The 25,739-nt window shown below is 40.3% G+C and overlaps 1 protein-coding gene across 2 annotated transcripts in view; it reads left to right on the forward strand.

Moving 5' to 3' along the window:
- SULF1 (sulfatase 1) overlaps positions 1–25,739 on the forward strand; it is a 226,228-nt gene that overhangs the window by 138,342 nt on the left and 62,147 nt on the right. For both annotated transcript variants that reach the window (XM_011976497.1, XM_011976496.1), the window contains exons 8-12: positions 10,354–10,504; positions 11,405–11,580; positions 12,926–13,054; positions 13,334–13,390; positions 14,541–14,670. In XM_011976497.1, the coding sequence (XP_011831887.1) occupies positions 10,354–10,504; positions 11,405–11,580; positions 12,926–13,054; positions 13,334–13,390; positions 14,541–14,670 (643 nt within the window). The remainder of the gene's footprint in view (positions 1–10,353; positions 10,505–11,404; positions 11,581–12,925; positions 13,055–13,333; positions 13,391–14,540; positions 14,671–25,739) is intronic.

The following is a 25,739-nucleotide window of genomic DNA, read 5'->3' on the forward strand; positions in this document are numbered from 1 at the left end:
TTTTTTTTTTTTTTGAGACAGAGTCTCGCTCTGTCACCCAGGCTGGAGTGCAGTGGTGCAATCTCAGCTCACTGCAACCTCCGCCTCCTGGGTTCAAACCGTTCTCCGGCCTCAGGTTTCTGAGGAGCTGGGACTACAGGCACACATCACCACACCTGGCTAATTTTTTGTATTTTTAGTAGAGATGCAGTTCCACCATGTTGGCTAGGCTGGTCTCAAACTCCCCTGACCTCAAATGATCCACCCACTTTGGCCTCCCAAAGTGCTGGGATTGCAGGCATGAGCCACCGCACCCAACCTTATAAAATATTTTTATTTGTACCTCATTGTAACTAATTGACTTATGACTCTTGGTCAGTGGTACACAGATCATCTCTATATCACGTGACTTAGACTAGAAAGAAGGAGGCCAGAGCTGACTCAGGACAAGAACTAACAATATGAAGCCAGGGTGGGTAACCTACTGAGCATGCCCAGGAACTCAGAGGATGGAAGTGTTTTTTTATTTGTTTGTTTTTGGATTTTTGTTTTCTGAGACAGTTTCGCTCTGTTGCCCAGACTGGAGTTCAGTGGCGCGATCTTGGCTCACTGCAAGCTCCACCTCCCGGGTTCCACGCCATTCTCCTGCCTCAGCCTCCCACATAGCTGGGACTACAGGCACCCGCCACCACGCCCGGCTAATTTTTTTGTATTTTTAGTAGAGACGGGATTTCACCGTGTTAGCCACATGGAAGTGTTTTAATGCACAAACTATCATCAACAAATCGTGAAAGTTGCCCCAGCACCTGGGAATATAGCTGGGATAAGCCATTATGTTTTGGAGTCTACTCCATGGGTGGATATTTAAGCTTCTGAAGATCTTCCGCTATATATAGCTCTGCAACTAAATTCATGAATGAAGCCCATGTGTAACAAGTGGCTCTCCATTATAGCTCACTTACAAATTTAGTAGCCAATTGATTCAATGAAAGGAAAAAGTCCTGCGGGCTTTTTCAATACCCCCGAACCCCTCTGTTCCCGTTTCTGTTGAATCAGAAATCACTTTACCTTTCTTTATTGCATTAGCAGAAACCCAGCCTAAAGTGACTTCCTATAACTGTAAACTTTACAGATGTTCCCCTAAGCTGGAGGAGAAGGGGTTGACAAACCAGAGTGCTTTATGGCTCCTTAAAAGTCAGCCTGCCTTTGAAGCTTTGAGGCAAGGTCCTAAGCCTGTAGGAAAATCAGCCTCAGGTCAAGAGGTTCTGAGAGCTCAGTTGCATGGATTCAATATTGCATGAGGGGAGGGATCTGCAGAGTTCTCAGGGTCTCAGCAATAGCTTTTTGAAAAGCATCTCTGATTCCAGTAATTAAAAATTCTATTTCATTCCACAAATATTCATCGGTGCCACCTGTGACACTATGCAGTCCAACAGGGATACAGATAAGCATGAGGAAGACATAGTTGCTGACATTTAAGGACTGATGAGCTAAGACAGGGGTTGGCACACTGATACTCACAGTCCAAACCTAGCTTGCCACCAGTTTTTGTTAATAAAATGTTATTGGCACACAGTCACGCTCATTCATTTATGTATTGTCTGTGGCTGCTTTCACAATACAACCACCAAGTTGAGCAGTTGTGTCAGATGCCATACAGACTGTAAATACTATCTTAGCCTTGATAAAGTGACTTTGCCCCAACCTCTGCTCTAGGGGCAGGATGGGCAAGTGTCCCAATGGCGATATCACCAATAGGGCCAGAAGTGACAAGCACAGAGCAGACATTGGCAGGGCTGCGGAGTGGGGAGGGAGAAGCATTCATATCTTCAAGGGAAACCAGGAAAACTCATGGACCAAGACTTTCAAAGTGGGCCTCAAGGATGGGTAAAATTTCTGCAGATGATTGTATAGAGATTGGGTTTCAGGAAGAGAATATGGCAAGGACATGCAGTCACTGTGTAAGGGATGCAATCTAAGATGTGTCCTAGAAACTGCAGAATTGACTACAAAGAAAGCAGCACTGAGGAACAATGCTGCAAAGGGAAACTGTTGCAGAATATTGAGGATGTCAGTGAGTTTGTATGTAACTGCAAGCAGAGAGTCACTGGAGGTTGGGTAGTAACAAAATAGGAGGTGGCTCAGTCATTTCCACGTGCAAATAGATTCAGTAGTTCCTTTTTAGTTCAAATGAACCATCTATTGCCCTTATTTAGTGATTCTGTAAAGTAAAATCTACACAGGGCAGAGTGTGGCCTTAGAGGCTAACAAGCCTGCCTTCCTGTCTCAGCTGCCCTCACTAAGTCTATGGGTGCTTTCTTTAATCTCTGGAAACCTCCACTGTCTCATCTGTAAAATGGAGATAATATTAGCACCTTGATGTGATGTCATGAAGAGAAATTAAGAGAGGCAATGTAGGTAAAGTCCCCACATACAGCCTGGGACATAGAAGCCACTTCATAAGTGTCAATTCTTACTGATGCTTTCTATTGAGAAACTACCAACATTCTATCATTCTTGACCTACAAAAGGGCAATTTCATATGGCTCAACTTAAGGTTTAGGGGAAGCAGTGAGAGAAATGACAACTTGATGCTTGTCCATTGTGACATGACATACCTCTTGACAAGCTAAGACTCACATTGTGATGAGCCTCTCACACCTGCCCATTCCAATGCAATAGACAGGATAAGGACCAATCTGGACTGTGTTATCTTTTCCAGGTGCAAGTATATGCTATAGGTAAGTGCCAGTTTGGAGAACTCCCTTAGCCACAGGAAATGAAAATTCATGTGGTTGGTTGAGGGATTCAGCTTCTCTTTGCTGCTAATCCTTGGGTTTTGTGCACCTAGACTGTGATCTCCTGCATACCCTGAAAGCCTTGAATTCCTGGCATCTTTGCTGTAAAGGTGTCCCTGGTTGCTGCTGGAGGAAGGGGCTGGAAGGAGTGAGCATGTGCACAGGTTCAGAGTTCAGTCTTCAGACAAAAGGAGTGAGACAAATGGAAGACAAGCTGCCGACGGTAGTGCATGGAGCTACTCAATGACCAGCTTCCTTAGCGAAAACATTAGCAACACATTCAGGCAAAGGGATGCAAGAAGTTAAGTACTTTGCAGAAATATTTGGCAGGCCCTGTGAACACTGCGCAAGAAACCGTAGGTTCTCCCCAGTTGCAGGGATGCAAGTAACGTGAACACTTCCCTTTTGGTCTTCTTCCTTGGTGGTCAGGCATCATTCAGATCGCTTTCATCTGGCATCGGGTTTTAACTATCTGATCCTCTCAGAACTGGGGCGAATGTATCATCTTTCCAAGGTGTTTGCCGTTCCCAACAAAGAGAGGAAGCCAGTTTGCTATTGGCCTGTTAGCTTTACAAATTGATGGTAGAGCTTATGCTTACCAAGGAAGAGTGAAAGGGGATTATCGACCACTTGTTGACAGGGAAAACAGTTTAATCAAATGGTAACTCAGCTACTCATAGCCACTGAGAAATCTGAGGAAGCCTCCGTCATAATAACACATAATAATCCTATTACTAGAAAGCCCTGCACTCTGGCTAAGACTCTACTCTACTTTTCAGTAACTTACTTCCCCAGAACCTCCATAGGGATGCAATTCCTTCACCCCTGCTTTAATGTACTTCTCTCTCTCCGCCTCAGTGATGTCATGATACACATCTGTGGACAAAAGCCGTGACAGGGAAGGAGATGCCACTTACCTCCCCGGTGATTCTATAGGAAACTAAGGGACCTCCTTATCACCCTTCTACGAACTATGCCCCTGTCAACTTTGAAAATTTGTTGTTGTTATTCCAATTTCTTTTTTTTTTTTTTTTTTTGAGATGGAGTTTCACTCTTGTTGCATAGGCTGGAGTGCAACGGCATGATCTCGGCTCACCACAACCTCTGCCTCCCGAGTTCAAACCGTTCTCCTGCCTCAGCCTCCCGAGTAGCTGGAATTACAGGCATGCACCACCACGCTCGGCTAATCTTGTATTTTTAGTAGAAACGGGTTTTCTCCTTGTAGGTCAGGCTGGTCTTGAACTCCCGACCTCAGGTGATCCGCCCGCCTCGGCCTCCCAAAGTGCTGGGATTACAGGCATGAGCCAGCACACCTGGCCTGTTATTCCAATTTAACAGTTCTTTCTTCCCATACCTATAAATGTGTGTGACTGTGTGTGTGTGCATGTACACTCACACACACACAAATACACAAGTTCAAGTGAAATCTAAACTCTTGGTAGAACAGTCCGTGTGCACTAATTTGCAAGAGTTGTTGTGAAGGTAGAGCTTTTGAATAAACATAGATGTCAAAGGGAAAACTCCCTCTGTGCAAGCCACAGGACAAAGGTTTTGAAACACCTTTGTTATCTAAAGCTGAAAAGAAATGTCTTGCCTTAAAAGAATTTGCACATTCATACCTCTTTCCACAAATACATGAAAGGACGTGCTTTTGAAAATGAGAAAAGTTTAAATTCTACAAAAAAAAAAAAAAAAAAAAAAAAAATGTGATTTGGGCAGAACTCATTGCTCCCTTTTCTCTGTTTCTAGCTCATTCTTCTCTGGGTGGATCATTTACTAATTATACTGTCGGCGTTGGTGTTGCTTTTTTCCTGAGATCCCTGAAGTCGAGTTGCACAACTCCAGGGGGCATTCAAATAACATATCAGGTGAATGATGCCCTGGAATTTTGCAGGTAGCTTTGTTCTGAAGACAGGGACAAAATGCTTCATCTCTTTACCTCCCAGTGCCTGGTGAACATGCCTTCCGACAAAGGAGTTGCACAATTCATTGTTGCTTAGCAAATGAACAAACATGTTCACCTCATTAAATAGCTGACATGAAAACATTTTAAAAATAGTATCAAAATATTTAAACAGTTGGTTTCATGAATTTAAAAGACACTCAGAGATAATATAATTCCAGTTTTTTAGATTAAAAAACAAAAACCCAAAGTCTATGTTCTTTAAATGAAGGCCCAGATGGTTTTGTGAAGGTCACATGAGTATTTAGGGACAAAACTAGAGCTGAAACTCAATTCTCTTGGCCCCAGGTGGTCTTCTCACTCCCCCAGACTTACTCAGTTCACATCACAGTCACAATTCAGATTAGAGCTATAAACAGTTTCATGCATCTGCACAATTCTAACTGATATTTATAGCTTCATTAAAAGACTCTGAATTATTTTTCTTATATACCTCCAATCAAGATCATTTGGTATTATCCTGCGTATGTTCAAATGTTACATATCTACAGATATTTGAACTCAGGTGGGGAATATCTCCACAAAGTCAGTTAAGTAAGTTCAGTTTTAGTGAAAACTGGGATGGTGCAGCTTGAGAGATTAAGTATAGAATTTCCAATTTAATGCTTTGAATGTGTGCCTTACATCTGTATCACTGGCTTATTCTGGGAATTGAAGTCTTATTTCATTTCTAAGAGAATGACGGTTCTGCTACCAGTGACCTTTAAGGGTTAGATCATTAGGGCTTTTTGTTTGTTTGTTTGAGACTAAATAAATGAGGAAAACACATGTTCAGATATAAAACACTAGAAATATATTCATTTTCACTGGAGTGACACCAAAGGCCATCAGCATTAAAAAAGAACTCCTAAGTTCTTTGCCATTCCCCAGGTGTAAATTTAATATACAAAACATGCATCTCTTGAAACTCTTTCTTTGCTAGTAAGAATAATTCTCCTAAAATACTCACCTGTCAAAAAAAAAAAAGGTAACATTATTGATTTTCAGAATTCTTATTTCTGTCATGTCAATAAGCAATACCAGAAAGAAAGTCAAACAGCCAGGAGAATTGGCATGATGGTGAAGGTTGAGCTTACAAGTACAGTGGACTCAAGTATCCATGATCCAGCATACTGAGCAATAAATCCAAACGAGCAGTGACTACAGGAAAACAATATGCAGGGAGGCCTCGCTGGGAAAAGTTAAACTTTTATGTATGGGAATAGTCTATGGAGGATTACAGGGATGTTTTCTTGGAAGGATAAGGTCTGGAGTGTACAGTACTGGGTGAAGCCCTTATCTAACAGGCAAGAGAAAGGTCTTCCCAGGTTAGGCATGTGTGACTCTACCTCCAACACAGAATTTTTTTTTAAGAAAGCAATGGAAATTTGAAAATGATAGTCTTGTCTGTAGTCCTCTCAATTTTAATAACCAGTATTGTGTTATCTACCTTTTCATGGATGCAGCCAGTGTGCCTAGAAGAGCCAGGCTTTATTCTGTATTTGCAACAAAAGTTTTCCCAGCAACTGATGGGAAGATACCTGATGGGAAAGCAGAAGCAGGTGGTATTGTAAATCAGGATGAATGCTAAGATTTTAGGACTTACTTTTGATAGGAAGAAATGGATATATCAATTTTCCTTTTAATGAGTGAGATTTTTGAGGCACTTTGTGGGGCTTCTGGTTCAAGACTGTGGCCCGTGTGGTGTTGTAGGAGGGGCACTGATGGAGAGCTATCCCGGTGCATTATTTCTGAGCCACCTCTGTGTACTTTACTTCCTCATTTGTAACATGGGACTAATGTGCCCTGCTGAGTCCTCACAGTTGCTGCAGCAATCAAATGAGCTATTAAGGGATAAGCTCTTTTCCAGCTACCTATGAGAATGGGTGTGATATGGTCCCAGACTTTGCTCTCTAGAGTCACAGAAATCTCCTAACCCTCACAAGAACTCTTTAAAGTTGTTATCCCCATTATATAGATAAGGGAACTGAGACTTAGACAAAAAGCTGTCCAGGATCACATACTATTAAGGAACAGAGCTGGGATGAATATTTGAGTCTAATTCCAAAACATTCTGGAATAACTCAATATGTGGTTTTCCATTTCTCCCAAAAACGGTTACCTGCTTTTTTCAGTGGCTTGTGTTCCAGCTGACAGCTCCAGGCCCTGTTTGAATAATTTGAAGGCAATCCTTAGGGAAGCAAGTTTTCATTATCACTGGGGAACAGAAGGCCGCATCTTCGAGGAATTTGGCAGACCTCAGCAGGGGGCAACCACAGGCCTTTGGCAAAAGATCACTTTTCAACAACATTGTCAATTCCAGTGACCCCCGACCTTCCACCTGCGGGTCCTTGAACAGCTGCTGTTCTGTGGGAAGCAGTGGCAGTCTGTCTTCCTTTAAAAGGCACGTGTACGCTCTGTCCCTGCTGCCTGCTGAGATCCCACCTGGGACCTCATCCCCAGAGCTGGGGGTCATCTCCCATATCGAGAAATTAAGAAAAATAAGGGGGGCGGGCAGGGGAGGACAGCTTTGACATCAGTCCCTGAACTTTCCCTTTTAATATAAGCCAGATTTAACATATGTCATTCTGTAAATCCGGGAGTCCAATTTGAGGCTTGTAATTTGCTGCAAGCTTCCCTGTTCCTCCAAGTGGGGTGGAGCTATGCCAAGCACACCAAGGTAACTGGTGGAAGATATAATTTGCCCGCTGTGGGCCTGCGTTTCAGTTCCCTATTGTAATTTTTATTTGTGTTGAGGTTTTGTGGTTTTAAAAAAGTCAACTAGATTTATTTTTAAATTAACCCAACCCAACATCAAAGGCAATAAGTAGAGGATGTTTAGGTATTATAAAGAAACCCCGTGTAATCTGTTATAGCTGTATTCTTTTTCAGGGCACGTATCAGTAAATGGTTAGGGGCCTTTCACGACCAACTTTCTATATTTCTCTGACCTCGAACTACCCCCATGGGCGAAAAACCCTTTTTGAGGGAATTTAGAAGCCCCTGTCTCCTCCTCCTCAACCTCTTAATCTAATCCTGTTTGTAACGCAACATGCGACATGAAGAATAAGAGACATGGGCTTAAGTCCCTCCCCACTTCCCTTATGACTGTGGTTTACTTTTGGATATGAAGAACTCTTTCAGGCCAAAGAAAAAAAATGGGACCATTTGGTTTATGAATCATTTACTTTGGTAGGCAGGAGAAAGTTTATATTGAAGGTTTATCTTAAGAATGACAGGTCATACCTGAAGAGTTTGTTTTGGAATACTATGGATTTTTTCCAACCCAGATAATTACATGGGAGTTGCTTGTTTATTGGCTCATGGAGGAAATTCATGTGCCTCTGTTCTAGGCATTTTAAGTGCTATGTATATATGCTGGTTGTTCCTCAAAACAGCTTTGGGTTTGTTTTTTGTTTTTTGTTGTTGGTGGTGGTGGTTTTTTGAGATAGAGTCTCCCTCTGTCACCCAGGCTGGAGTGTAATGGCGCGATCTGGGCTCACTGCACCCTCCACCTCTCCAGTTCAAGAGTCTCCTGCCTCAACCTCCTCAGTAGCTGGGATTACAGGCACCTGCCACCATGCCCGGCTAATTTTTGTATTTTTAGTAGAGACGGGGTTTAGCCATGTTGTCCAGGCTAATCTTGAACTCCTGACCTCAGGTGATTCACCCGCCTGGGCCTTCCAAAATGCTGGGATTACAGGCATGAGCCACCACGCCTGGCCCAAAACAGCTGTTTAAGAAAAGTCCTATTAACCCATTTACAGATGAGCACATTTGAGCCACACCCTCTTTTCCACTCTAAATCTTGTCTCTTTCTTTAAACATGAGTTACTTACACTTCTGAGCATAACTGAGACACTTTTAGAGACAGTGTCTTCTGAGCTCAATGTTATATTATTTGTGCTGCTGTGCTTCTACTGGGTAACCAGCACCCATCCTGGTCACCAGGGTAACTTTGTCAACCAAGAAGGCCAGGGATCCCAAACCAGCATTTTCTACTATCAAAAGAGAGGTTCTGCAAATCCACCAGCAGAAGAGCATGTATAATAGCAGGTGGCATTTATATGATCCAGTGTGCAAGGCAGTGTCCCAGCGTATCACCATGAATCTCAGAAACTCCAGGTTTTCCCCATGGGAAACCCACACCACCACAGAACCAGGGGAGGACTCGGTCAAGACTCCTGAAATCAATAAGCTCACAATGACTGATTCTTTCCCTAGTTTTATAATACAAATAATGGCATGGGATCACATTCAGCTGTCATTATCCACAACATTTCACTGATGGGATCCTCCTCAGACAGAGACTGGGAATCAGATTTCTCGGTCACATAAACTGTTGCTCATTCTGTGAGGCTGCCTATTTTTAAAGCTGTGGTTCATATTAAAAGCAATCTCAGATGTAGGAAGCACCCCTCACTTCCCTTCTCATTCATTTTGTTAAAGCAAATGGGCTTTGGAATTCAGTTCTGTTTCTACCACTTACTAATGTTGTTAATTTGGAGGAGTTCCTTAACTTTGCCAAGCCTTGATTTTCTCAGCTGTAGAAGGGGAATAATAAACCTATTTTACACAACAGCTGAGACAATTAGGTGAGTTAATGTATATAAAACGGTTTGCATGATACCCAACAAATGTTAAACTCTCACTCAGTTTTTAATATTAACCTCTACGTGCTTAATAACATTGAAGAGGAAGATTCAAATGGATTATAGTCTGTTAAAGAGTTCAAATATAAACAGATAATTCTCGGGGTGAGAATTGCTGTAGCATAGATATGTTGTGTGCCCATGCCAGAGCATGAGGTGGCAGCATCTAATGGTGGAGGGGGTTGGGTGAGACATCAAGAGAAGGTGACATGTTTTTTTCAGTACCCAGTGGAAGACATGGGACACCACGTGGATCTCTGCGGTAGATTAAATATAGACTTGAACTAACCTATTCTGGAACATTAGGACCATTTCCTTGTGGCTTGCAGAAATTATTCCCTGCACCTATATTGATTTGTTTACTAAACGAATAGCTTTATTGGTAAACGTGTATATTGCAGAAGTAGACTTGGTTATCATTCCCACAAGTCCAATTGAAGTAATGGTATCTATATACAAAACTCATGAGGACTAGATAAGTAAGTAATCAATAAAATACTCTTCTCAAGTATTCAAGAGAAAAAGATGTGTTGAAATGATGATACATCATTCCACGTAACATATTTGTGACTACATTTAATAGCCTCATTAGCAATAAAATTTTTATGAGTTAACATCACATGAGAATATTCCCTTGTACCTTACTGAGATTTTATCTGCAGATTTGTAACATAACCATCATCATCTTGATATGTTTCTTACACATTTTATTCAGTGAACCCAAATGAACTTCTAATTACACGTTCAGCTGCCAGTCATGGTTTTATATGTTTGAATATATATACCTTCAGAGGATATTTGCTGTTTGGGGTGGTGAAGACTTCATCTTCTTATACATGCAAACAGAAGATAGTTGGAAGAGGAAGATGTTTTAGCAGTGTCTCAATTATCTCTCCATAATGATTATTTCACAACCTCGAGATATAGTCCTGAAAGACTAAGTAAGAAATATATAGTAAGATTCCTTTCTGGATATTTGCAGAACTCCTAGTTATAACTATGCACCAAATATGGATAAACACTGGATTATGCAGTACACAGGACCAATGCTGCCCATCCACATGGAATTTACAAACATTCTACAGCGCAAAAGGCTCCAGACTTTGATGTCAGTGGATGATTCTGTGGAGAGGGTAAGCACATGAACCTACCTCAGTGATAGTTTTTGGCCCAGCTTCCTTGGCGTAGACTCATTCTTGCCAATCCTGTTTGGTTTTTTCCTCTTCATTTTCCAGCATCACGTTGAGAGAGAAAGAAAGAGAGAGAATATGTATTTAGTGGCTGAATCATCCCTCCCCTATCTTGCCCTCATTCCATCTACCTCTCCAGAGTTGGTTTCTTATGGAGCCAGTAAAAAATAGGAGAGAAAAATCAAATCAGCATAGATCAAGGGCCACATCCTCAAAGACAATGAAGAATGATGGAGCTTGTGGTGAACTTGAACTTGGAGTTAAGGGCCCCATCTAAAGCAACAGCAATTACTCAGCTCCAGCTAAATTTTGCCATGTCGAAATGTGGATCAAGTATCAGCAGGTCTTCTGACTTTTTTAAAGAAGCCAGAAACACAAAAAAATTTATTTGAAATTTTCTGAACTTTGAAACATAGTATAAGCCAAACAAGATGTGCCTCAGGCTGGATTTAACTGGATCAGGCTCGGAAGCAGCCTGTTTTTAACCCTTAGTAATTAGATATGTGATGATAACTTTAACAATGGGTTTTGAAAATACAACCTATAAAGTTTGATGGTAGAGGTTTTTGTGTGGGGTGTTTTTGTTTTTGTTTTACCAAGCAAGCAAACAAAAAGCCTGTAAGTAGAATGTGCTAGATTCTAAAAAGTTACGTTTCAACTTTACTATTGGACCTTTTCCCTCCCAGATTGTAAGCAAATAGAAAATATACATAATGTTATTAAAGCAACTCTTGCCTTTTAAAAATAACAGGAAAAATATTCGGGGGCAATCGTGGCAACATTATTGAGCATCATCTTACACCAGCACAATTGATTCTGACTTGTTCCTGTGCTGTATTTCAGCTGTATAACATGCTCGTGGAGACGGGGGAGCTGGAGAACACTTACATCATTTACACCGCCGACCATGGTTACCACATTGGACAGTTTGGACTGGTCAAGGGGAAATCCATGCCATATGACTTTGATATTCGTGTGCCTTTTTTTATTCGTGGTCCAAGTGTAGAACCAGGATCAATGTACGTATTTCTCTGTTTGCAACATTCAACTGTCGTACCTCATGTGTGTCTAAGATAATTCAATTACCAGTCTCAGTATCCGGTTTCCTTTCATCCCAAACAAAAAAGGATGTGTGTAGGTTGGTTAATTTAGAAGATGAAAACCTTTTTCCCCCTGCCACATCTTAAATTAGCTGAAGTATACTACTTAAAGAGAAAGGAAAAATAACTGTATCAATGACTAATTCTCTCAAATTGACTGGAATCCATGTCTTTTTGGTCTGTGTGCACAGACAGGATGTAATCTTCTGGGACATCATCCTTCTTTGAATCAGAGATGCGCTGTCATTTAAAATAAATAAATAAATAAAAACCGATGCCATCCTTTTAGTGTTTAACTTTTAAAATTTTTTCCGAAAGAAATGTTTTTAAAAGATAAATTTTTAAATGCTGGCTTTTCTTTTAAAGGAAAAAGAGCTGAAGGACTAGGCTGCTATTTCTGTCACTGTAGGCAGGTCACTGCATCTCTTTGCATCTCTGTTTTCCCATCATAAAATGGCCTTGCCAATCATCTCAGAATGTTTTGAATAAAATGGGATTGCATCCATGAAAGAATTATGGGAAGACTAAAAGAAAAAGTAGAAGTAGAATCCAGAAGCTGGAGTGGCCCTTAAAAGTCATCTAGCCTGGACCCCTGATGTAACACTGAAGCTAGGCAGACAGTGTCAGTGCCCATCTCAGATCCCTGATTCTGGAAGTGCTGGCAGTGGGGCCCAGAGCCCAGATGTTCTGAATCTCCCCCATGTACCTCATGTGCTGCCACATCCCACTACGTCCTGGAGAGAGGGCAACTGAAGTAAGAAGGGTTTCTTTGAAGAATGTTATTATGCCTCCTAAGATTATTAGAAACACCCTGGGAATTGTCAGACCTATATCTAGAAGGCTTTATGTTTTAAGGACTAGGTAGCATAGATTGAATCCAACTGTAAAAACTGTATATCCTGTTTAAAAATATTGATTTGAAGGCCCTTGTTCAACTGGAGAGTTATGGACTATTGGATTTTAAACAAAAGTATGCTTGCTGCAAAAACCATGTATCAGGCTGCATCTTGCCTGGTGATGTGGTCAGAGCACAGGGGTGCAGTCATCTCTCCAGCCCGACCCTGGCAAGAGTCAGTTAATCTTGCTCAGTGCCATTGCTGTGATCACACACCCACCCTTGCCATGCAACCACCCATGCCTAGGAGACCAGATGAGAGGGTGAGAAGAGTTGAAGGCCAATGAGTCACTGTTGTAGAAAAAGCAGCCCTAAGTACCACCTTCCCCTGGCATTGGATCTCAGCCATCACCGTGTGCCCCTTTACAGAGTCCCACAGATCGTTCTCAACATTGACTTGGCCCCCACGATCCTGGATATCGCTGGGCTCGACACACCTCCTGATGTGGACGGCAAGTCTGTCCTCAAACTTCTGGACCCAGAAAAGCCAGGTAACAGGTGCGTCACTGTTCCTCCTCTCGGCCAGCCCCAAACACACTGAGCTCCAGCTGGTGCCCAGAGCCAGCCAGCAGCTGAAGACATGGAGGCAGAATATACCTTGCCCACAAGGATCACCCCAAGTTGAGCATTCCTCAGCTGCTTGTGAATAGCATATTGATGGAGATGCAGTCGTGGTCTGTGGGAAGTGAGAGGTGTTTCTTTAAATAAGCTGTTAGCACAGATCCATTTGGAAAAACGTCCAGATGCCAACAGTAAATATTATCATTTTGCTTTCAGGTTTCGAACAAACAAGAAGGCCAAAATTTGGCGTGATACATTCCTAGTGGAAAGAGGGTAATTATTGGTTCCTGGGGTGCTTCTGGGAACCAGTCCTAGTGGGCAGCTCTCCCTGCTGGGTATTTTTTTTTTCTCTCCTTATTTTTATTTACTAAGCATGCAGATTTTGTAAGCCTAGTCACAAGATTGAATGATTTGCTGCTTATTCTGTGGTGGCTAATAGAGTAATTATTGCTGGATCAGAATTGTAAAGAATAACCCTCAAGTTGGTTAATTGGTACAAAAATACAGTTAGATAGAAGTTATAGTATTTGATAGTATAGTTGGGACATTATCATTAACAATAATTTACGGTATATTTTGAAATAACTACAAGTAAAGAATTGTAATATTCCCAACACAAGGAAAAGATAAATGAGATGATGAATATCTCAATTATCTTGATTTGATCATTACCCATTGTAGACTGATATCAATATATCACACATACCCCCAAAATGTGTATAATTATGATATATCAACTTTTAAAATACCAAAACAGCAAGAGAATGATGAGTCCACATCCCCCAAAAAGAATAAATTCTCATAAGATTGGACCAACGCCTTTATCATGGGTGTAGATTTACTGTTGCATTTCTCAGTGCTGGTTTCTAATCAGTCCAGTAGATTGAGTTTCTCTACCATCCTCCCCACGTTCTTCTCTAAGCTGCCTCCAAGCCTTACCCAGCACCTTTCTTTCTACTTCCTACTTCTTTTCCTTATGTGCCTTTCCTAGCTTTAAATAGATAAATGTATGCCATTGTAATTATTTTCATCGTCACTTCTGGATTTCTCCCTTTTGATTCATTAATGCCCATTGCCTTGTTTTTCTCTGTACATAAATAAGGAGAGAGAAAACATTTATATAATTTTTTTAACAAAAGGAACTTTGAGCATGTAAAATGAAACATGTATGCCCAAATTTTGAAATTAATGCTTTTGGGAAGAATGAATCTTTTCCTGACTTGTCATCTTCATCCTACCCAGCTTATCATTTTCATAAAGGACCCATCAAATGTTGAACTCCTGTAGACACAGATTAACATCTGTTTCTTGCTGTTTAAAGAATGTGGAGTCATGTGACAGAGAAAAAAAAAAAAAGGGCAGGACTCAGGGACCGTAATTCAGATCACTTCTCATGTACGAAGCTTTTCCCTTTTTGTCGAAGCAAATTTCTACGTAAGAAGGAAGAATCCAGCAAGAATATCCAACAGTCAAATCACTTGCCCAAGTACGAGCGGGTCAAAGAACTGTGCCAGCAGGCCAGGTACCAGACAGCCTGTGAACAACCAGGGCAGGTGAGTGACACAGGCTTTCTTTACCACCACTCATGGGCTTCTTCATCTCTAATTTAGAAAGTTGTCCAAATATGAAAGAATGTACATTTGTGTATAAATAAGCTTTTCCTAGTGGTCTTGAGGGCAAGCTCACTGAGACACCTCTCCACAGACAGAATTACGTAACTGGTTCAGGCTGGGCCTCCCCATTACTACTTGGGCTCCCTCCAGTTAAAAAAGATGATTATCTCAGATAAAGTTCTATGCCAAAAGACACTGGTTTCCTCTGAGGAAATGATTCCTGTTATAGTCCCTGTTAACTAGTCACTGAGGAGTTGCCAAGAGGCTACTTAGTCAAAGCACAGGTACGTGCTGAGCCTCTGGGCAGTGAACCACTGCAAGAGACACGATGGGGCCTTCACCCTAGGCTAAAGTCAGATGTCCTCCTACCCCCAGTGGAGGACAGAGCCTGTGACCAAGCTTGAGGAATGAGAAGAGAAACTATATTCTGTTTGTTTATTGTTCCTACTTCTGCTACAAAGATTCTCGCATCAAATATTTCATTAGAATAAATCTTCATTAGTAGAAATATTACTATAGACCCCAGGGCTACCCAGAATATCAGTTATTATCAGTAAGAATAATAGAAATACGGTGTGATGAATTAACATTGCTTTTAAAGAAAGTGAGTACATATGAATTTAAACCAGCTTAAAACCAATGATTTTAAATGCTCTTGATTGAAATGTATGCTAGCTAAAAGAAAATGCTGTGTCATGATGAGAGGAACTGAACTTTGGCCCAAATCATTGCAGCTTAGAGCAAAATCAGAGGAAAGCGAAAAATACTAACACGTAGTGAGCATTTGTCTTATCTCAGGCATGGTACGCAGGATTTTGTAGCATTTACTCAATTTAATCTTCACATCTGTAGAGTGAGGTGGGCATTGGCATCCCCATTTTACACATGGGCGACTGGAATTCAAACAAGGTTTGTCTGATTCAAAAACTCAGTCCACTTGCTGCCTTCCAAGGTAGGTTACAATAACCAGGTGAAGAGAAGTTCAAATCTTCTGTGAGTCTTTTTTTTAACTTAACTGACCTCTAGATATCCACACAATTCACCAACACCAGTTGAAGATGTCAGGCTCATGGAATGAGTAGGTAACGAAGTTATTATTAAAGTGGCCTCACTCATTATACGCTTATTTTATGGTATCTAGCTTGTTGAATAGACATTCATAATAAACAGCTTGATCCTTATACCCTGCATTTCCTCGGGCTTTCTTGTACACAGGATCCCTTTGAAATAGAAGAGGAAAGGGAGGGAGAGCCGTTGAAGGAAGAGCTAAAACTAAGCCTTCACTGCATTCTAGTACGTCTTAATTTTCAAGTGTTTAGTGGAGAAAAGCTTAGACCTATTCATTATATTTTAATTTGAAGTCTTCAAATCTTTCTTATGAAAGCTCCAAACGTTATTATGAGTAAAACCTCAGAATTATTTTGTAGCTCTAAGATGATTTTTATGAGCCAGCCTCAATAGACTAATTTACTTTTATTCAGGAGTTGCAAATGTTCAGTGTTTAAATACATTTCATGCAAATTGGTGATCTTGTTACTCTTTTAGCTCTAAGAGGTGAACATTATAGTCTTTTGGGAATAAGGTACACTGCCTACCTTTCAGTGTATAATTTTACAAACCTCTCCATATGGCTTGCCCTAAAATTTTAATATATGTCCTAAAGGGCAAATGTAGCATAAACTAGATTATGGTACTTTGGCACAAGATTTTCACTCATGAGCTGAATGCTAACTATATTAAAAACTTAAGTTTGCTTTTTCATATTTTTCTGAACTTGTTTTGGCCCCATAAAATGCTTTAATATCTGGAATTTTCCTCCACTGTTTCATTTCTCTGTGAATCAGTCTGAATTCAGATCCATTATGTGGATATACGAGAATGTCAGCAATGGTCTCTTTTAGAAAGGCCTGAATTTGTGGAACAAAGAATTAGGCTATGCCCCAATGGTGATTTATTTCTTAGAATTTCTTTACATTGGGCCTGAGTAAGCTTTAAAAGTGAAGACCTGGAGAGTATTTCTGATTTTCTCTAGCTTCAGTGTATCACAGCACTAGTGAACTGTTACTCTAATCCCGAACCAGTAGGATCAGCATCCCTGAGAGTTTGTCAGAAATGCAAATTCTCTGGCTATTGCAGACCTTCTGAATCAGAACCTCTAGGGGTGAAGCCCAGCAATCTGTGTGTTAACAAGTCCTCCAGGTGACTCTGATGCTCCCTGAAAGTTTGAGAAGCACTATTCTAACCCACGATTGTGATTACTGGTGGTCCTTAAATCATCACTTAGGAATCTAAGAACTTCAAGAAAATTTTGAGCCTGAATCTTTAAAGCAGTTATTCAATCTATGGGTCAAACCTGATAGCTATGTTGTATGCTGTTGTTTTGTTTTGTTTGAGACAGCGTTTTACTGTCACCCAGGCTAGAGTGCAGTGGCATGATCATGGCTCACTGCAGCCTCACCCTCCTGGGCTCAGGTGATTCTCCTACCTCAGCCTCCTGAGTAGCTAGGACTACAGGCAAACACTACCATATTCAACTAATTTTTGTGCTTTTTTAGAGATGGAGTTTTGCCATGTAGCCCAGGCTGGTCTGGAACTCCTGGTCTCAAGCGATCCTCCCACCTTGACCTCTCAAAGTGCTGGGATTACAGGAGTGAGCCTCCATGCCCAGCCAGCTCTGTTGTGTTCTATCGACTTTTTATATCTCGGCCTTTTGCTCTTTCTTTCTGGCTACTTTGAAGATTATCTTTTTTTGGTGACAGTATCACTGGCTTTAAAAAATGAAAGAAGAAAATTCAGAATAATGATGCTGAATTGTTCAGGTTCGAGGTGGCAGCAGAGGCTAGAACTGACCTGCTTGGAATCTGCTCTCTCTTGATGTCCTTCCTGGCATGTGCCCTGCTTCTGTTCCTATTAACAAGTTGAATGGCCTTCATTCCAAGGCAACACAGTCTTAGGTTTTGACACTCCATGGGGTACAAAGGGAAAATCAGCATGACTAGCCCCATTCTCTTCACTCTTAATCCCAGAGATAGTGAATGCCCCCTTCCTCCCACATCCTTGTGCCAGGTCACCTAAAGGTTGTTTGGTGGCATCAGTGTGGGTGCATGAGGTAAGTCAACAGAGGAAAGAGATCCAAAGGTTGGGGTTAGAATATTGGCCGCCACCACTTTCTAGTTGTGTCTTCTCAAACAGTTCACTTACTTTCTCCTGAGTCTCAGGTTTTCTATCTCTAAAATGGAGAAAATTAACCTCACCCTTGTGAGGATTAAGTGATATTATACTAAGTGAGACTGAGATTAATTTTCTCTAGTGTGCTAGTATTGGGTGTTGTTATTATTCCAAGCCATCTTACCTGCTGTTTTCATTCCTATGAAGCCAATAAGAATTAAAATGGGCTGAGGCCGGGCGCGGTGGCTCATGTCTATAATCCCAACACTTTGGGAGCCCGAGGCGGGCAGATCACCTGAAGTCAGGAGTTCAAGACTAGCCTGGCCAACATAGTGAAACCCCATCTCTACTAAAAATACAAAATTAACCAGGTGTGGGTGGTGGGGCGCCTGTAATTCCAGCTACCTGGGAGGCTGAGGCAGGGGAATCACTTGAACCCGGGAGGCAGAAGTTGCAGTGAGTCGAGATTGTGCCATTGCACTCCAGCCTGGGCAAAAAGGGCGAAACTGCATCTCAAAATAAATAAATTAATTAATTAATTAAAAAGAATAAAAATGGGCTGGAATCCTAGAGACTTGGCATCACTTCTTGACTATGTGAACACAACAACCAGCAGGGACTAATTAAGACAACATGGACATATGTGTTTCCATTACTCCCACGTTCCCGAATTAATATGAGACACAGTGTGAATTCCCTCCACTCTCTCAGCTGGGCATTACACCCCCAGGCATGTTTATGTACAGACACTCCTCATCCCCCTACACAATCACACTCATACACATGTGCACACTCATAGGCAAATCTCAACCTCTGTCTTAAAGCATGTTTGTTCCACCGAGAACAAAGAGCAGTGATGCTCAATGCTGGTGGCACATTAAACTCACCTGGGGCTGGGCACTGCAGCTCATGGCTTACTCCCATAATCCCAGCACTTTGGGAGGCAGGCGTTCTAAACCCCCTGAGCCCAGAAGTTCTAGACCAGGCTAGGCAACCTACGGAGACACTGTCTCCACAAACAAACAAAATAGCCAGGCATGGTGGTGTGTGCCTGCAGTACCAGCTACTCAGGAGGCTGAGGTGGGAGAATTGCTTGAGCCTGGGAAGTCGAGGCTGCAGTGAGCCATGATCATGCCACTGCACCCCAGCCTGGGCGACTGAGTGAGACCCTGTCTGAGAAAAACAAAAAATAAAATAACAGAAGAATAAAAAATAAACTCACCTGGGTGGCACTTGAAAAATGCTGCTACACACCCCAGACCAACCAGGTTGAAAATGTCTGGAAGTGAGGCCAAGGAATCTATTTTTTAATGAGGTTAAGAATCACAGGCCTAGAACCAGAAAATATCAAAGTTTGAAGGAATCTTAGAAATCTTTCAAGTTGAATGGTATCATTTTTCTGATAAGGAAATTTAGGTCCGGAAAAGTTAAGCTACAAACCCAAAGCCAAAACCTGCATCTCTTCACTTCGCGTTGAGTACTTTCTTCCCTGTAACATGCTGCCACTGCAAAATTGCAAGACAGATTTTCTCTTTGAAACTATGAATGGCAGTTGCCACTCACGTTGGTTCTCAACCCAGACTGCACATTAGAATCATATGGGCAGCTTTAGAAATGCTTATGTTTAAGTCCCAGCCCAGACAAGTTAAATCAGAACCTCTGGGTACGAGACCCAGGTGTCTATTTTTTCCAAGCTCCCCTAATGATTCCTATGTGCAGACAAGCTTGAGATCCACAAATGTCAAGTGAGCATTATTGGGCTGTTTTTTCTTCTTCTTCTTCTAGGCATAGGTATTGACGTCTTAAATAGGAGCTACATAAAAGAGAAATTCCCTGGGCATTAGATTTTGAAATACACTTTACATATTATCTGGCATTTAAGAGGAAAAAAGCAGCCTGCTTTGTTTTGATAGGGCAAATAGCACATCCTTTTGATGAGTTGTTGAATTCCAGCATCTTTACAATTTAGTTTGCCTTTCTACTATTGGATCAATATAAAATCAAACATTTGTTTAAAAATCTATGAGGACCCCTGCATCAAGCAAGCTGATGCTATTATAATGGAAATAGAATGTAGTTTGTTGAGTGGAAACTGGTTTAGCTCCAGGATCTTTGTTCCTATCCAAAACTTATCTCTCTGGCCATATATCCCTCTGACCCTTTGTGACCAGCTGCAGAGCATGCATAATAAGACATTTACCATTGAGATACTCCTAGAATTGTTAGTGTTCCAGAAGCAGATAGCCTGTTTCCCAAAACTCACTGAACCCTGGTCAAAATGGCAGCATGGCGCATAGAAATCTTCCCCTGGCTTACCTGATTCCAGGGGGCCCATCCAGAAGGATTGAGCTCCCAGTGCCATCCTCTTACTGAATTCTCCTCTGTGCTTGGATCCATTGTGGACCACTCAGCCTTTAAACCTTGCTTCCTTACCTCTTCAACCCATGCTGAAGCTCATGTCTGAACAGTTGTGCTTCTGTGATATTTTCTGAGATATTTTGCTTCTGTGCATTTGTTCTAAACAAGTCAAAAAAAAAAAAAAAAGACAAACATGAGAATAGGCATTTTACTCATAAACTATATAATACAGCCCCATTCTGCTTAATTCGTATTGTGTCTTCTTTTCCAACATTTCCTAACAGCCCACCGTAGTCAGGTCCTCCTCTGTGTTTCTTAAACATTACCTGCGAATCTCACTTTCTCACTTGTATGGATGTTGTTACTTCTCTCTTCTCGCCTAAGGCTTACCTGAAGACTCATACAGAGAATGGTCTCTCTGTTTGAGTTTTCTCTTTTTCATTCTCTTTTTCATCAGTGTCCTGATCAAGGTGCTTTGGGATTACATCCTGGATATACTGCTTCCTTGGTATTTGACTATGTGCAAGTTTCTTAACCTAACTCTGCCTCAGTTTCTTCATCTATAAAATGGGCATCATAATAGTTCTTGCCTCATAGGTTGTTGTAAATATTATATGAGTTAAATGTATCAAGCATCTGGGACAATGTCTAGGACATAGAAAGCACTCAACAAATGCTGGTTGTCAATCATTGGCCAAGATCAGTTTACCAATTTCATTTTCTAGGAATTACAATAATCATACATCTTCCAACATTCCAGTGTTGACTTTTACAAGTGATTATCCAGATTAAAATCTATAGTAGGTAACATTTCTCTCTCTTCTGCTTCTTCTCCCTTTCTGTTTTCCCTCCCCCTCTCTTTCCCATCTCATACCATCTCAAAGAAAACAAGCCAGGAGATAAATCCTCCTGGCACAAGTAACGCTATTTAACATTTGTGAGAGAAAATTCGACAATGACTTCAGCTAAGTAGCAGTTTGGACAAAGATGTGAATATGGTCTTTGTATATTCCCCGGTGTTAAGATAAATATTTTAAACACATGTCCACATGCAGGTAACTGTTTTTTATGATGTTCATTTTGGCATGAAGAATAATCAGATTATCACAAAATTACTGTACAGTTGTGACATTTCAGTGAACATGATTTGACCTGCATTATCACCAAATCCATGTCGTAAGACATATAATAACCAAGAACTAGTGTGTGTTTATGCATAAAATTAAGCTTTCACTGCAGTGCACCTTTGAAAAAGTTGTAGCCAATTTTTAAAATTTTTATTTTTATTTCAATAATTTTGGGGATACAAGTGGTTTGGGGTTACATGGATAAATTCTTTAGTTAGATTTCTGAGATTTTAGTGCATCCATCACCCAAGCAGTGTATACTGTACCCAGTATGTTGTCTTTTATCCCTCACCTGCTTCCCAACCTTCCCCTCCAAGTCCTCAAAGTTTATTATATCATTCTTATGGCTTTGCGTCCTCATAGCTTAGCTCCCATTTGTAAGTGAGAACATACAATATTTGGTTTTCCATTCCTGAGTTACTTCACTTAGAATAATGGTCTCTAGCTGCATCCAAGTTGCTGCAAAATACGTTATTTTGGTCCTTTTTATTCCTGAGTAGTATTCCGTGGTGTATATATATATACCACATTTTCTTTATCCACTTGTTGGTTGATGGGCATTTAGGCTGGGTTCCATATTTTTGTAATTGCTACTTGTGCTGCTATAAACATGCCTATGCATATGTCCTTTTCATATAATGACTTCTTTTCCTTTGGGTAGATACCCAGTAGTAGGGTTGCTGGATCAAATGGCAGTTCCATTCTTAGTTCTTTAAGGAATCTCCATACTGTTTTCTGTAAAGGTTGCACTGATTTACATTCTCACCAGCAGTGCAAAAGTGCTCCTTTTTGCCACATTCACACCAACATCTATTGTTTTGTTTTGTTTTGACTTTCTAATTATAGCCATTCTTGCAGGAGTAAGGTGGTATCTCATTGTGGTTTTAATTTGCATTCCTTGATGAGTAATGATGTTGAGTATTTTTTCATGCTTGTTAGCTGTTTGTGTATCTTCTTTTGAGAATTGCTGTTCATTTCTTTACCCTACTTTTTGATGGAATTTTTTTTTTCTTGCTGATTTGCTTGAGTTCCTTTGTAGATTCTGGATGTTAGTCCTTTGTTGGATGCATAGTTTGCAAATATTTTCTCCCACCCTGTGGGTTGTCTGTTTACTCTGCTGATTATTTCTTTTGCTGCACAGAAGCTTTTTTAGTTTAATCAGGTCTCATTCATTTGTTTTGGGGTTCTTTATATTTGCTTTTGGGGTCTTAGTCATGAGTTCTTTGCCTAAGTCAATGTCTAAAAGAGTTTTTCCAATGTTATCTTCTCAAATTTTTATAGTTTCGGGTCTTAGATTTAAGTCTTTGATCCATCTTTAGTTGATTTTTGTATAAGGTGAGAGATGGGAATCCAGTTTCATTCTTCTACATGTGGCTTGCCAGTTTTCCCAGCACCACTTATTGAATAGGGTGTCCTTACCTCAATTTATGTTTTTGTTTGCTTTGTCGAAGATCAGTTGGTGGTAAGTATTTGGCTGTATTTCTGGGTTCTCTATTCTGTTCCATTCTATGTGCCTGTTTTTATGCCAGTACCATGCTGCTTTGGTAATTATAGGCTTGTAGTATAATTAGAAGTCAGGTAGTGTGATGCCTACAGATTTGAGGTTTTTTTGCTTTGTATTGTTTTGGTGAAGCCAATTTTGGGTGTTTTTTGTTTGTTTGTTTGTTTGTTACTTATGAAAATGGACACAAGTAGGCATAAGTAAGAACAGAGAACAACATCCTTAACCAATCTGAGAAGTATTTGCAATTCAAAATGCAGAAATTATAATGATTATTTAGCGGATACTTTGGGAAGGAAAAGCAATCGGAGGTCATCTAATATTGCACTAAGTATTTTACATGGAAAACTGTTCTATGAGATACATATTTTGCCCATTTTCGATATGAAGAGACTGAAGCTCAGATGGGAAAATAACTTGACCAAAGTCACACAACTAGAAGAATGACAAACCTGAGTTCAAACCAAGATCTGAGTGACTCAAAGCTTCTGTCTCCCTCACCAAATAATAATTATTTTGTACACTTTACCACCAGAAAACATTAGCTTGCCCAGGATTGGATAAACATTTTAAAGGCCAATTACAGTACTGCTGTAGGTTCATATAGTACATCTTTAACTAAGAACTTCAAAACACTCAAACAATCTATTCTCATGTCTATCCATGAAGCCAGGAGAAGCAAGTATTATTTAATCAGATGTGAAATCCAGAAGAACAAAGAGATTCTCCATTTTGCTCAAAACCATAGAGTTAACAGCAAAAAATAAAATAAAATTAAGGTTTTTGAATCCCATCCCAATACTCATCTCCATTAAAAATGGCTACCTCTTATCAAGTATACATTAGATCACATTCTTTAAGTAATAAACCATGTGTGTGTATGCGTGTAATAATAATAATAATAGCAGCTGCTTTTGTTGAGCACCTGCCATGTACTGAGTCCTTCCCGTGTGTTATCACTGATGCTCCTGACTCTGCAAAGGGTAATGTGGCATATCTTACTTGCTCAGAGCCACATAGCCATGTGATAGAGCTGGTGTTAAAATCCAGGCTTTTTGAGCTTGCAAATCCAGACTTTTTCCTTTAAGCCACACCGATGAATACAAAACACCTTTCCAAGTCTAAGACAGAACATAGGTAATATTCACTACTACGAAATCCTGTTTCAGTAAAAGACTTGTGACAGCACTCTGCGTTGTAGTGAGGATTAAATGAAAAATTCATAAAGCGTGCTCTAGAGCAGTACCTGCTATCAAGCAAGAGTTAAATAAATGATCATAATCACGGTAGTCAAGATGATGATGAATGAAATTGTTTGAAATGCATTTGACATATTTCTCATTAGATTTGATTCCACCAAACTAGCTGCACACTATTTGTATCCTCATACCAAAATTACCAGCCTTCTCTTCTTCGTCTGGTGTTATTTATATACAGGCAGATATAATCAATCAAAAACACTAACACATAATTACCTAACCGAGTGATTCTGTGCTGAGCTAACTTCTGGGAATGACTCAGGAATATGAGACATGGCCCTTGCCCTTAATTCCAACTTCCAGCATAGTTAGAAAGGCTAAAAGAAAATTATAACAACTTAAAAAATTATTTAAGTAGTTTTATCTAGCACCTCGCCCATAATTGGTGTGCAGAAATATTTGTGGAATGACTGCGTGCTAAATTATTGGCACAGACTGATAAACAGAAAGAGAACTGAAATGTAGTTGAAGAAAAGAATTTGCAGAAGGAATGAACCATCAGTGAAGATGGAGACAATCAGATTTGGCAATTCACTGATTTACTGATAAACTTCAAGAGCGTAGATAAAAGCAAGACAGTGTGACAGCTGTGTTTCTGCAAGGGCATTTGTTGAACAAAGCTTATGTCTGTGGCTGACTCCACACATCCCATTAGCAGGTGCCTCACCTGAGCTCAGGCTTTCATCTGATTCCTGAAACTCCTGTAATGCAAAAACCATCTCTTCTCATTATTTTGACTATTTAAATGGCTTGCCGCATGAGTTTCAGAGCAATTCTTTCAAAAATTCTCTTTTTCTGCCTCCCTCTATAAACTTTCTAAGATTACCACTTTAGTTGCAGCTATTTCAAGGTTTTATTGTGCAGTCGTAAAAATTGTCATGATATCCAGTTCTAAAATGGCTGTAGCAATGTGTGGTAATTACATTTCATTAAAATTCCTAGTATGCTTGCCAGTAGGAAGATTTTCAAAGCCTCTAGTTAATTACTTTATCTAACAGGGTCTATGACTTTTTCAAAGGGTCCATGGTAGAACATATAATTGACATTTTTGTTCGTGGCTCTTGCTTTATCCAAGTATGTGTGTAGATATATGTATATATGTAGTATGTATGGATAATATATGTTTGTATGCGTGTGTGTAGATATATATGCATATATGTATGTATATTTGATTTTGTATGCTACACCATCATAGCCAAGGACAGTGCCAGACATCCAGTGTGGTTAAATTCAACTCTTCAGGAAGGAAACACCGTTTCCCTTCTTCTCTATCCCATAGGAAATCAACAAGGAATCTGGCTAATGGGAAATTCAACTTGGATTCCAAATAGCCTAAGTCAGTAAAACTTCTGCCTACACCTTTGTGTTCTACAGGAATCCACTTGTACCCTCAGCTCCTCCAGGGCAAAAACAAACAAAATAGGCAAAATTCTTTGAATGCATTGTGATTATAAAAACCGCAGGTTTTCACTATAGTCATGTGCTTTAAAAATTAGTATTTGTACTAAAGTTGATATAAATTGGATCCACAAAAAGACTTTAGGCTATTATTTTTCAAGAATGAATATACATATATTTATATTTATATTTTATATA

This window comes from Mandrillus leucophaeus, unplaced genomic scaffold (assembly GCF_000951045.1).
Source record: "Mandrillus leucophaeus isolate KB7577 unplaced genomic scaffold, Mleu.le_1.0 Scaffold167, whole genome shotgun sequence".
NCBI lineage: Eukaryota > Metazoa > Chordata > Mammalia > Primates > Cercopithecidae > Mandrillus > Mandrillus leucophaeus.